The 13,535-nt window shown below is 51.0% G+C and overlaps 2 protein-coding genes across 20 annotated transcripts in view; both read right to left on the bottom strand.

Moving 5' to 3' along the window:
- The window catches only part of LOC122390081 (tropomyosin), a 28,298-nt gene extending 25,616 nt beyond the window's left edge, over nt 1-2,682 (bottom strand). For 15 of the 19 annotated variants that reach the window (XR_006258071.1, XR_006258075.1, XR_006258073.1 and 12 more), the window contains exon 1: nt 2,505-2,638. The gene's annotated coding sequence lies outside the window, so the exon portion shown is untranslated. Of the gene's footprint in view, nt 1-2,504 lie in introns of all 19 variants that reach the window. The other 4 variants (XM_043382730.1, XM_043382731.1, XR_006258074.1 and 1 more) reach the window with 3 other exon arrangements.
- An 8,772-nt stretch (nt 2,683-11,454) lies between these two features.
- On the bottom strand, nt 11,455-13,352 carry LOC122390074 (putative uncharacterized protein DDB_G0271606). The gene is made up of 2 exons (XM_043382704.1): nt 12,197-13,352; nt 11,455-12,112 (listed from the first exon to the last, which is right to left on the bottom strand). Exons 1-2 carry the CDS (start codon nt 12,572-12,574, stop codon nt 11,645-11,647), a joined length of 846 nt encoding a protein of 281 aa, XP_043238639.1. The 5' UTR covers nt 12,575-13,352; the 3' UTR covers nt 11,455-11,644.
- Between the last annotated feature and the right edge of the window lie 183 nt (nt 13,353-13,535).

Genomic DNA, 13,535 nt, shown 5'->3' with positions numbered 1-13,535 from the left:
GACGCCGGCGAGCGCCCCCGAGCTCGGCGGCGGGCAGCCTTGGACCCGGCGGACGGAGCGGCGCCGACGGACGGCGAGACGGGCCCGCCGCCGGCACCGGGCCAAGGGACACACAATTCAGACAGGAGGGCGGACCAGACAGGTCTGACAGGACAGGTGACACGGCGACTGGTGTCTGCCGATGGATTGGGAATGGTTTATTTGGATGGCCATCTGAACAATCCCCAGTGGCATAATATGAACGGTTTTGGAAATTTGGTGGCCCCGGTTGGTTCTTGACTAACCAGCTCTAAACCGTGACAACCGGTCTGCCAGGCTGAGAGATCATCTTTCAGACACGTGGACAACAGCTCGTGACCGAGACAGGTGCCAGGTCATGTTACGTCGGCGAATATCGGAGCCGCCAACCAACCGTGAAGGTGGTGGAAATCACGACAAGCTCGCCGGCTCAGACATATCAAGGCTGTTCGAAATCCTCCAACTGCATGCAACTGGACTTGCCATAGGAAACCAAGAGCCACTCAGGCAGGCTGGGATGAGTTGGATCCATTCCAACCGAGCCAAGTGAGGGAAAATTCCGCACTCCTCGCTCCACGCTGCCAGGTAGACGGGCGAGGGAGACGTCTCGCTGGCAGTGGGACGGACACATTGGGCGCTGTTTTCGCTCGCAGTGGGACGGTCTGGGACTGTCTGGCTGGCAGTGGGACAGGCTGGGGCGGTGGGACGGTGTTTCCGCTGGCAGAGGGACAGGCTGGGACGGTGGGGCGGTTTTTGCCGGGACGGTGCCGGGGCGTAGGGTCGGTTTGGGGTTGACATTGGGACAGGCTGGGACTGTCTCGCTGGGAATGGGACAGTCTGGGACAGTGTTTTTGCTGGCAGTGTCTCGTTGCAGCAGTGGGACGGGGAGCGATGGGACGCTGTTTTCGCTGGCAGTGTCTCGCTGCAGCACTGCAGCAGAGGGACGGTCCGTGGGACGGTGCGGACCTCGCTGGGTGGCGGCCAGGTCATGTCAGCCGCCCGGACGCCGCCCAGCAGCTGCCACAGCCGAGCTCGGGCGGTGCACGGGCGGGCTGCCAGCGGGCGGACGCACCGCCAGCTGCCGAGCCGCCACCGCCGGCGGCCCGGGACCGAAATAGAGAGAGCAGAGCAGAGCCGCGGCATTTGGCGCACACCGCGGACAGTCGCCGCGGCGAGACGGACATCGGATACGCCGCCGCCCGTGGCCGGCCAGGTCGCCATACAGGGCGTCCCAGCTGCACTGCAGCCACCAGCCGGGCAGGCGGCTACCAAGGTGTGAAAACGTTCCAAAAAGCCGTCTCTTAACAGAATGCCAAGGTTCAATAGAGTGGCAAACATGCGTTGCCATTACTTCAATTTTACCTCACGATAAAGTCGCAATCCAATATCCATAATTATGCATCAACCAGATTCGAAATGAAAACAAAAAAAGGATTAGAAATAAATACGCCATGGTATCCCTCCGTCGAGAACAAATAAGCTGGCGTAACCCGTATCACCAGAGTAGAAGTATCACATTTCAGACCAAATAAGGACGAAAATCATTGAACTTCCGACGACGTCAGGTCAGCCCCAGGTGACCTCGGGTCACAGCGGGGGTCAGATGAAGTAGCTGGGTCACGTGCCCCGGTGGAGGGGAGGGGGGGGCACTCGGCGGTACACAGCACCGTTATGGTAATCGTCGACCTGATGCCGATCAACTCCGTCACCGACGCTCGCCTTGACCCAGATCGGCCGCACTGCCGATGGAGAAACTGAATACCTGTTGCCGTGAGAGGCACGCATAACAAGGCAGTTACGGGCCGCGGCAGGGCTTGTAAGAAGTTACATTGTGCATACAAAGAGTATGGATTATAAGAAGCGTAATCGCTGAGTCACACATCCGTCGGTGACATTCGCTATAATTAAACGGGAAGAGCGTTATCGGCGGTACGCAATGCATTGCATGCCCATATAAAGAGAAATTACAGTCATAAAACAGCTTGCACCGGCTTGATTAATGCGTGAAAAGCATCTAAGTTTAACAGCTTTCAGTCCTCGACTTGGGCAAAAAGAACCTTTCTTCAAATAAATGCCGTCCAAAATATAGCGAATACAATAACAGTGAATGCCAAATTAATTCGCACAATAGGGATTCTTTACGACTTACTTAAAAAAAAAACAAGAGACGGAGCAAAATACGTTAAATGCTAGCAGTATGTGCCGGATACAAAAACTATGTATAAATGTGCGCATTTCCAAGCACACATACCATGATTACTAACTAAATGCAAGCAATTATGGAAATAACATGATGAAAGGACATCCCTTATAATAACGGCTGAATATTAGTTCTGTCCCGTGCATCTCTCTGGTCCGCCGGTCGGGTACTCCCTGTTCAGTATGCTGAGCACGGCTGGGCGGGGTGCGCCGGCGCCGTCTGGTCGTCGCCTGTGCACCAGTCACCCTATGGGGCGCACCACACTGCCGCTCACTGGCCGCCGTACCTGCGGACCTGTCCGGAACCGACGCACTCAATCCGAGGGAGCCGACTGCCGAGCCGGGCCGGCGCACCGCCCATCAGCCGGCCGGCCGCCAGCGCGCAGGCGCCGCCGCCGCGCCGGCCTCGTCTAGCGTTACCTGACCATACGCGGCGCGCGCGCGGCCGCCCGCTCCGACGGCGTCGACGGGCGGCGGCGCCGGCGCCGATGAGGGCCGGCATGGCGCCGACGGTCCGACCCCGCCCCCGCCCGGGCGCGGCTCCGACGGCGGGACGACCGCCGTCGATGCAGTCGGGTCGGCGATGGCGACCGGCCGTGCCATGGCCCCTCGCTGATCGGGGCAGCAGGCCGGCAGACTAGAATTCCTGCACGGAACTGGTGTTCGTTTCGCAGGTCTGGCCAATCTGCGCTACAAATATAGCAACCAATCGTGCAGGGTATTTGAAAGAATATTCATGCCTCGGTTTTGAAAAACGGGCGCCTTGCATTTCCGCTAAGGATAGGTATAAAAATGTCTCAACATTCTATGTTCGTCTATGATAATATGTTTAAATATGATATAATGCAGTTGTCCAAAAAATGACCGATTTATTTTACTCTGACTCAAAAGAGCAAGGATAAAAAGCAGACAGTTATAAAATATCCACTACATAGATAGGTATGCACATTAAATATCATGATTTGCTGTGTCGTAATCGTTTTACAATTTACGAATTGATAAGTAAACGTGTGCCTACCTGCACGGTAATCATGAGGTCGCCACTGCACAGTGCACACTGCAGCCCCGATAGTTCCGTTCCAGTACAAAATAAACTTATATCTTCATTCAGTGAATGACTCCGTTATTCAGGTCGGGGAGTCACTACAGTTCAACTTGGAGCTCGTATTCGGCCTCGGCCTACACGTGCGGAACATTTGTTAGCTCGTTCATTTGACGCTTTACATGATGATGTACTTTCACCAAATTTGCATTCTCCAGAGATTCGGCTATTTAGACACATTTACCTGTCCTATATCTACTCAGCTCAGCCTCATATTCAAGCATTTTGTAGACGGAAATGCTCAAATTATCTATAACAATTGCACTTAAGTGCCTTTTTCAAAGTGTTAGGTCTCCTGTCACACTCGACCATCGAGCGTGAAGCTCACAAAACAGACGGACCAGCTTCCTGAGGCCGCCATTCTGAGAAATGGCGGCCAGGTTTGGTTTCTGAGCCGAGAAACCAAACATGAACGAGCTTACACGGAAGAAACGGGCCAAGTTCAGCTATATGGAGGGTTGACCTGAATTATCTGACAGTGCTCACCGGTTCGGAAAGCGTCAGAGCTTTAGCGTCATCAGATCAGACCTAGGCTCGCTGCCAACTTACAGAGAAGTCCTCAAAACTCAATCCCGCCCGCGCCCATTGTTCTCGCTGGCTCCAAAGTCTAATCGTGGTGCTGCATACTAATCCGTAAGATGTTCGGACCCAAAGAAGCCGAAGCTTGCAGTTTGACCTTGTCTCACTCCTCGCACCCGGGCCTGGTGCCTTCACTGACACACATTGCTCCGCGGCAGGTAAGCCAAGGATACGGAAGCGAGCTGCGCGCGCACCTTCCCAGCATGGTGCGGGGCCCGGCGGCGCGGCGGTCGGACGGGACGGGACGGGACGGGACGGGACGACCCTCTGACGGCGCTACACGGAGCGGTGGAACAAGGTCACCGGACAGACACCTTCACCTGACACTGGCCCACATTCCCGGCCAGCTGACACCGGGCGGCGGCACCGGGCCCCTCAGACGGACACTCACGTAGAGAGCCACGGCTACCCGGAACTCAGACGGGCACTCACGTAGGGAGCCACGGCTACCGGGCACTCAAACTGGCACTCAGATGAACTGACACCGACACTTATTATCACGTGGACACTCATTCTGACATACTTATCCTAAAGACGAGTCTGACACAATATATTTTGGACGGTCACCCTAACACACAACCTTCAAACAACTCCTGATGCTGGCGCGTAGCACTGCCTTGACACCCAATGCCTCCCGGAGTGTCAGACGCACGGTCCCCCCTCCCCCCCAATAAGGCACGCTTACGCGCAATACCCCGAAACGGTCACCCTGACACTCGATAACCTCGGAGCGTTCATTCGATGAGTTCGTTTAGTTTCTGGAACCTTGGGTGCTTCATGCGATTCCTTTGTAAGTGAAGCACTCCTTTCCTCGAAACGTTAGCACATGCATGAAAGCACACACCGAGCCGACCGCGGACTTCCTAAACCGGCAGTGGCGCGCGGTGGCCGACCGTCTCCGGGGCGTGCTCGGTCCGCGTGACCCAGTGACCCCTGACCTGACCCGACCCCACGCCGGTACTCGTCACAACGCGCTTCCCACAGCCCTGGCCTCGCTCAACGACGTCCTTACGAGTGTGCAGAGATAAGTTTCGCCGAGAAAAACCACGCATTTCGCTGGGCAGTGCGTGGCTCAGCTCAGTTATGTTCGACAGTCGGGATGCCTACCCAGTTGCCATGGTCGCTATGGTCGTTACGGGCTGGACGACCGACCATTCCTAAGCTGACACGTATGGCATTGACGCTCGGCCATGCATTGTCTGACGAGCTGACCATATATGACATGGCTGACCACATAAGGCGCTGCCTGTCGTTGGCAGGGGGTGCAGCGACGCTGCAGGGTCCACGGTGACCGCTGATGGGTACCTCACAGCCGGAGATGACGGCAGCAGCCCGGCACAGGTGATCCCGGCACCGCCGGATGTCACCAAGGACACTGCGTCTTATTGATCCACCGAACGAGGGCCTTATGCAAGCCAGCCCGCATATGGCAGAGATATCCACTTTGTATGAATAAACCGGTTGAGTATACGTGATAATTCGTTTCTGTAACCGGCTGGAAACCATAAAACTGCGATCTAAGCATTTGACGTTTATTTGTAGCGGCATTGTATATCGTTCATCAAACCTAAGCCTAACCCACACAGTCTATGTGGATAGAACACACGTTACAATGTAGTCAGTCGATGAACGAGACAGCCCACCTAACGGTGTCTCCCCGTCCGTAGGGGTGGCACCGCTCAACGGACAAACAAACAGACCATTACATCGGATAATACATCTTAAGTTATGGTGATTAATCATAAGACAATCTGCGGTCCAAGGAGATTGACGAGATAGTACAATGGATGGGACGACGTTATTATGAAGGAATCCAAGGTAGGAGTCGTCTCTCAGTTGAGCTGGTGGACCTCTCAGTAGTTCAAGGACGTTTGAAATGGCGTATGGACCTCTTGATGCTTACAATACAAACGGGCTTACACTGCGGTCCGGTGCTGGGGAAAATCATAATTAATAATTCAATAAATGTATTAATCGTGAAATCAGTGATTTTGAGTCACAAGTATACACCTGATAGTTGGAACTCTGGGACTTTTTAAGACAGACAGTAGGTTCAGCATCGGAATTTCATCGGGTATTACCTACTGGTGAGATTTTCCATCAGATGCAGGAGCCTGCACGGGAGGTGGTCACGACATGGGCGGGACGTCGGGACGGATCGGCCAGTGGGTCGGAGGTGGCAGGCAGGCGGTAGGCGGTGCACGATAAGCGGTTGACAGTGGATGGCAGACGGTAGATGGTAGACGGTGGACGGTGGACCGTGGACCGTGGACGGTGGATTGTGGACGGTGGACGTGGCGTGAATAATAAATGGAAAATATTAAGAGTGAACCAATGGAGGGATGGAATGGAGGGCCGGTGCGACAACTTCTGGTGGACGATTAATGACAGAGAGCGGTCGATCTAAATTCTGCATCCGATAATCCCCCGAAATGGTCTGACAGACCAAAACAACAGCCTCCTGGTCTGAAAAGTGTTGCGTTCTGGGAAAGGGCGGCCCTCGTCGTAACAGCAAATATTGATGGCTGAGTTCATCGTGAGTCCAGGCGATGCTAAAAAGGACAGCTTAACCCGCGACCTGGTGGGGGGGGGGCTATTTTTTGCCCCCCCCTCCAGACTTTTCGATATATCTCCAGAACCGCTGCGCCGATCGTCACCAAACTTTCAGTACCCTCCCGGACACCAATTTTACACATTGTGACCAAAAAATTTTCCAAAGGCTTTGATAGGTTGGCCGGAAATGACGTCAGAGTGACGTCATGTTCTGCCGTTTTCGACCCAAAAAAGGGTTTCGCGGGAAGAGCTGTCAGGCCTAGAGCTTTGCAAATACAGAAAAATGATAAATACATAAAAGCTGTAGAATTGACAGCGCTACACAACTGCCATCTCGGATTTTTGAAATTTTTGGATTTTGAACCCCAAAAATCAAAAAATAGATTTTTTGAATATAATAGCCAAAAAATCCAAAAAGTTTTTTTTGAATTTCGCAAAAACCGGAATATATGTGATAGTCCATACCACCTTCTATCCACATACCAAATTTGAGATTGATACCTCTTTTTGTGGCGAAGTTATAGCGAAAAAACTGTTCAAAATTGATGACGTCAAATTTTCAACCTCAATTTTTAGCAATTCTAGACCCCGTAGCGCAAAACAAAGACCACCATTAGACTCCCCGTGACGAGCTGCATCGAATCAATACCCATTTTATGCAAAACTATCAACTTTAAAATTTGACCTTTTTTGGCCTGACCTTGACCTGACCTTGACCTAAACTTCACCAGAAAGTGACCTAAGCCGTACCTGATAGTCTTATAACCAACACCATTGAGTTGGAAATGAAAAATTGGCCATAAAACATGCATCACACACAGGCGCGTAACCACCACTGGGGACACTGGGGACCGGTCCCCAGTAACTTTTAGGTTACTGGGGACCGTCCCCAGTAAAACCGAAGACCTCCTTAATTTGCTGCCAACTATTGTCTCTAAATCGACGTGAAGAGTAATATGTAGGTAGTAAAAAAGACAAAACTATGGATATTTTGTTTAGCCAGCGCCCGGGTGGGCCTCTCGGCCAACTTCGCCATGGTGGGGGGAGGGGGGGAGCTTTTTGGCCGCACCAGATTATCTCGGAAAGTAAGCAAGCTAGAAAGACGCGGTAAAAAGCAACATATAGCTCGCTACAGTGTCTTTCAGAATTACTTCTGTCAATTTTAATCGGTTCAGCGATGAGGTCACTGGAGGTCACCAAAGGTAAAATTTTCACGAACGTTTGTTGCCAATTTTGACAACTTTTCACAAATCGGCGCATAAGTCAGGAACCGATAGAGCTGCATTGCTGCGGGAAAGCGCATTCGATAGCTCTTTTGAATGCCTTTCTGATTAATGTTCTCAGATTTGACCTAAGGTCAACGGTTTAGCTTCCAGGTTGGCGTTTTTTTTGCGGAAAAGGTTTTTGGATCATAACTTTTGACTCAAAACTTGTATGACGCTGATTTTACCGGCATCGCGTTTGTCTCGTCGAGACGCGTCGAATGAATTATAAATTTACCTGTAAAGGTCAACATGAAAATTTGACCCCTGGTCAAGGTCACGGAAAAGGTCATGTTGCATGTCATTCGATTGGTGTTGTTGAGCTGAACCCTTTCATGGTGTTTTAAGGGCTCTAGCATGTTTCTACCTAAAGTTATAATTAAAAACTGTTGCAGATGTTTCATGACCTGGAGATGACCTCAGGGGCATAGAAGGGGTCACAAGGGGCAATTTTCCGGTTCAGTGTTTACCTGTGTCACGGTGTTTGAATGTGTTTTGGGCCAAAAGAAGAGCATTTTAATTTTTCCCAATGACTTATAACGAAGAGGTCTCAAAATTGACCTGACATTAGGTCACCGATGTGAAAATTTTGAGACGATTGTTTATAGGTACTGATTTCCTCATGCAAAAGTTTGAGTTTCAAACTTCTGGGATGTAAACTGTAGGAATGACAGTCACAAAGTTTTCTAGAGGCATGGCTACTTTACTTGACCTGGTGACCTCACCTTATAGGTGACCGGCGGTCGAAATTTTCACACACGATGCGAAATTGAGGTATCATAGGCTATACCTACCAAGTTTCGCGACGGTGCGCGCCGCGGCTTTCCTTACACGCCCAACAAAAAAACTGGCAGGTGTGGCTAAAAACGCCCCCCCCCCCCCACCCACCCTCTGCCCCCCCACCCCACTCGGACCAAGGCTGATCCTGAAATATAATATTTGGTCTTCGCGGCCCTCCATGTGGTCCCCAGTAACTTCAAACTCGTGGTTACGCGCCTGATCACACAACCTTAGTAAAGTTGGGCTCATGTGACCTGACCTGTGACCCTTGGTGACCTGACCTGTGACCTGACCTGGTATTGTCAGTGACCTCTAATAGCAACATATCTACTAGGCAACTGACGCCCTATCGCTGATTATCGACAAAATGCGTTTTCCTCGGTGTTATAGCGCATTCCCTAGCAGACCCGTGAACGGTGAAACATTTCATCTTTGACCTGACCTGTGACGTCATCGGTGACCCCGAGGTCAATGAAATTTGGTTTCTCTCGACAAATTTGACAGGCCTTTCGAACGCCGTTTGAATTTTGCGGATCCGTCCAGTAGTTTCGGAGATACGAGGGGGGCAAAAATAGCCCCCCCCCCCCACCAGGTCGCGTTATAAACAGACCCCACCAGGGCGCGGGTTAAAACGAGCACAATGCGATTTATATCACTGTAACCAGTCCCAACAAACGTTGGAGTGAGTCATACACCAACAATCTGTTGATTTCTTCTAGAAAAAGGGCAGTTTGTGTGGATCCAAATTTGTGCAGTAACGAACTGCAAAGTCAAACATAATTTTCAGAAAAAAAATATTATCCCCTCGCACAAGAGTATAGTATATTACCATGAGATATCACGGTAATTTCACAGCATACCCTCGAGATATTTATGAAATCTGATGGCCAATAGTTTCAAACCAAAATGATAATCAAAATCTAAATCTTTTTGTATTTTAGACGTTTCGACAACAATGTGCCATCGTCAGTACCTAATTGAGACAAAATATACCTAAAGTCACAAATCACATTTTAAGATAACATCAGCCCACAATTAACAATAACATGACGGTGGCACATTGTTGTCGAAACGTCTAAAATACAAAAAGATTTAGATTTTATTTATCATTTTGGTTTGCAACTATTGACCATCAAATTTTATAAATACCCTCGAGACTTTAATATAGGTTTGTACACTTGTGATTGGCGACAGCCTATGTGCATCGCCTCATGTTATGATGTCGTCGCAATTGATAAATAAACATTTTTGATATGTTGGACAAGTTATCAACAATCAACAAAAGCGTGTTAATCATTTTACAATTGTCGTCTTGAATCCTTGTCATGACAGCGGGAAAACCTATGACATGGGATATAAACAAACACTCCGTTCACCGTCTGTCAAAGAGCCGCCGTTTGGAACTTAGACCACGGCCCTGCTGATCGGATTGCTGCCAATAGGCGGTTCACTCGATGTAGGTTACATCTGTCACGTTCACCGCTGTTGTCAGTACCGACCAGGGAAATAAAACAGCCCTATATGTATCAGCTGCCGTATCGGCCACTGCCGAGCCGCTGACACTTTCTGAATGCTGCCGAACCGCCATTCCTTCATGAAATAACAATGCCCACTGCCCTGCCACTATAATTAAATTGGTAGGTATATGCTCCAATACCAGTGCAGCTGCTGCTCAACTGTTGGCCGATCTCCGCGGCTGACATCGAATGCTGATTTGGTGGTCCGAGCTCCCCCCCCCCCCCCGGCGCTGACTCTGGCACAGTCACCGGGCAGCCACACTGCTCAGAGCCCGCTGAAGACGTCACAGCACCTCAGCTTCAGCCGCCGCTGCGGTGCAGTGGGCGTCAGGTCAGCGACCAGCGTCGCTGGATTTAAACTGGTTATCAGGGCTCGACAGAGTCCGAAATTTTCATAGGAAACTTCTATCAATTTCATCTGAGAATAGCCATTTCCAAAAAAATATCTTTCCGATCCCATTTACGAGCAGTAGCTACGCTCTTATAAGTAAGAAAGTACCGAGGAAAAAAAACAAGCGAAGGAGCCCTGAGCCAAGTCAATCATACCAATATGTTACCAATATGTTACGCATATCGGCGGTTACTCTAACAACATTCGCACAATGTAATAAAACATGAGCTAATGCAGAAAACAATCACTCCAGAGGCGTGGCAAGAGGAAGAGACTCACCAAAAAACAAAAACAAACAAAAAACACACAAGTCACTATTGTAGGTAATCAAATCGCAGCAACGAGCTCCACCCAGACGTTGTGGCTAGTACAGCACAATACCCCTTCAGACAACAATATCCCAGGGGCGCCATTGTCTCATCGACCTCGGGGCCTTCCTCTCCCTCCTCTCTCCCTTCCAGTCCTACCTTCCCTCTGCCATACATGGTTTACAAACAGTCGCGGCGCCCCGCACAGCGCGAGTAATCGACTGTGGGCGCGGCCGGCGACGGACGCGAGCCGTGAACCGTCGCCGACCCGGTGACTCACGGGGTGACCTTGACCCAGACACCGGCCGGTCGAGAGGCCCCGCTGGTGATGGATCGGCGCGTCCCCCCACCGCGCGATGGGTGGGGATGGGTGGTGGGAAGTGATGTGAATACTAAACAGAAAGAATAGAGTAACTGAGGAAAGAAATGTGAAATAATGCCAAACAGCGTGACCTGAAGAATAAAGATCTGTAAAAAAAAAAAAAATACAGGATAGGTATAGATGTAATTGCGCAGACTGAATTATTAAATGTATCCTTCGGGTAGCGCAGTAACTTTCGTAGCTTAGGCCTTAGCAATACCTAAGTATGAAAATTTGTCAGTAGGTAGGTGTCCAATAACTTACTAATTTTCTACGCCACCTCACTGCTTTTCCCAGCGACTCACAGCTGACATCGATCCGCTAAATGACTTATGTGACGGGTGATATGGCGCTCATCGTACCGTCATTGACCTTCTGATTTCGGGAAAGAAAAATCCTGCACTCTGAGCCTTTCTAGGCATCAGGCAATCTCACGTTATATTGCCTCTCAAACACAAAGGTGGTTATTCAATTAGTACGAGTATATTTCAACAAATACATTGTGAGCTGATAACATGACAAGAATTCAACAGCTTAGGCACATAATTAGCTAGAGCAGCTGACGCCCCCGTCCCTACTGGTAGACGGGCTGGGGCGCCGGCGCCTGCGGCAGGTCGGTGCCCTGCCAGACCAGGTGGCCCCGCTCGTCGGTGGTGTAGCTCCTCGTCACCACGCTGCCGTCGTCCAGCAGGAACTGGAACTTGCCGCTCACCACCGGCACTGTGGTCACCACCTCGTTACCGTCCTCGTCGACCGAGACCACCTCGCGCAGCTGGATGGTCTCCTCTCGCTCGAGGCCGTTGTCGGCCGTGTAGGCGTGCCGCGCACCGGCGTCGCTCATCTCGCTGGTGAAGCTGGTGATGACGGCGTCACGGTCGCGGCGGCGCTCCTCGCTCAGCGGGCGGCTGATGTCGGCCTCCTGGGCGGCGGACGGCACCGGCCGCTGCTGCGCCGGCTGGCGGTACTGCTGCTGCTCCACGCGGACCGGCTGCGGCTGCTGCTCAATGCGAACCGGCTGCGCCAGCTGCTGGAACTGCTGCTGCTGCTGCTCAACGCGGACAGGCTGCGGCTGCTGGAACTGCTGCTGCTGCTGCGGCTGCTGGAACTGCTGCTGCTCCACGCGCACCGGCTGCGGCTGCTGGAACTGCTGCTGCTGGAAGTGGGCAGCTGGCTGAGAGAACTCGTCATCGTCGAATTGGCTCGACTGCTGGAACTGGCTCGACTGCTGGAAGTGCTGCTGTGGCTGCTGGAAGTCAGCCGGCTGAGAGAACTCGTCGTCGTCGAAATGGCTGGACTGCTGGAACTGCTGCTGCTGGAAGTGGCTGGGCTGCTGCTGGAACTGAACTGGCTGCTGCTGGAAGTGGCTGGGCTGCTGCTGGAACGACTTCTGGTCGATGACAGCGTGCTGGCGCAGCTGCTGTCTGTTTGAGCCGAAGCGATGAGGCAGTTTGTCTGGTTGAGCCAGTGCCGCTGCCGCCAGGCACACCACGATCAGTACCTTCATGGCTGAGTGGGCTGAACTTGCACGATGTATGTAGACTGGAGCAGATCTGAACTGCGTCTGATGTCTGTGCTGCAGCACCGCCAGCCATTTATACAGCTGGCTTAGAAACGGGAGGAAAATTGGTGAAAAATTGCAACAATCTGGCTTGTGTTAACGCACAACCTTTCACCTATACGTTCGACTGGACTCGTCGGTGTTAATTGTATCGGTTACTGTCGTAATTGCCGTTACATATCTCAGAGTCGGTTTCCTTTCCATCTGTTGCAGTGCAAAAGATCGGGCCAGGACAATGGGTCATTGGTCAACGACGAGCGGTGTGTGTGGACATACGCGCGGGAGCACGGACCATTCCAGTCTGACGTGTTCTCATCCTGTTTTGTGAGTTTCGACAAGCTAGTGGGCGGCGCCCAGCGACAACTGAACGTCTGAGTATTGAATGAAAATTCATCGATAATCGGATCTGAAGAAAATGCCGCCATACTTTACATTCTACTGAAATAAAATTTTACGAATTTTTAAAAAGTGCCATTGTAAGCGTAGCAGGGTGTTCCAACCACAAATACATTCATTTTCATCACAAAAGCCTTTCAAATCAACTACGCTTAACGCTACCCTGAAGCAAAGTGCTCCCCTGGTTGATGCTTCGAAGCAATATAAGGTTATTTTTAGTTGCTCGAGAGAGGAGGAAGGCACTTGTCTGTACTTTCATATTTTCCCTGTTCATTGTAGGTACTAAACTAGTTCTAAACAAATCGGTTGATATTCAGTTGATAGTTCCATGAAGTGTAAGTACCGGAGAACGGTCGCATCTTTTTCAAAGTTGTTGAAAAGGACACCATCTCGCACCATATAAAACTTATATTGTTTCGACGGATATTTATCATCATTGTCCATAAACAGATGTGCGCAGACAATGCACCCTGAATCCAGGATGCATTTCGCTTGCACTCACAGCTTGCAA

This window comes from Amphibalanus amphitrite, unplaced genomic scaffold (assembly GCF_019059575.1).
Source record: "Amphibalanus amphitrite isolate SeventyFive unplaced genomic scaffold, NRLGWU_Aamphi_draft 000381F_arrow, whole genome shotgun sequence".
In the NCBI taxonomy this organism is placed as follows: domain Eukaryota; kingdom Metazoa; phylum Arthropoda; class Thecostraca; order Balanomorpha; family Balanidae; genus Amphibalanus; species Amphibalanus amphitrite.
The sequence above is the reverse complement of the archived record's forward strand: the minus strand, read 5'-3'. Positions and strand labels throughout refer to the sequence as shown.

Bases quoted from the DNA above. Each gene is read 5' to 3' on its own strand.
- LOC122390074 (XM_043382704.1), bottom strand. From the start codon at position 12,574: ATGAAGGTACTGATCGTGGTGTGCCTGGCGGCAGCGGCACTGGCTCAA. The intron at 12,113-12,196 runs GTGCGCGTGGAG...GTTGAGCAGCAG, and splicing joins AGTTCCAGCAGCCGCAGCCG to CAGCAGCAGTTCCAGCAGCT.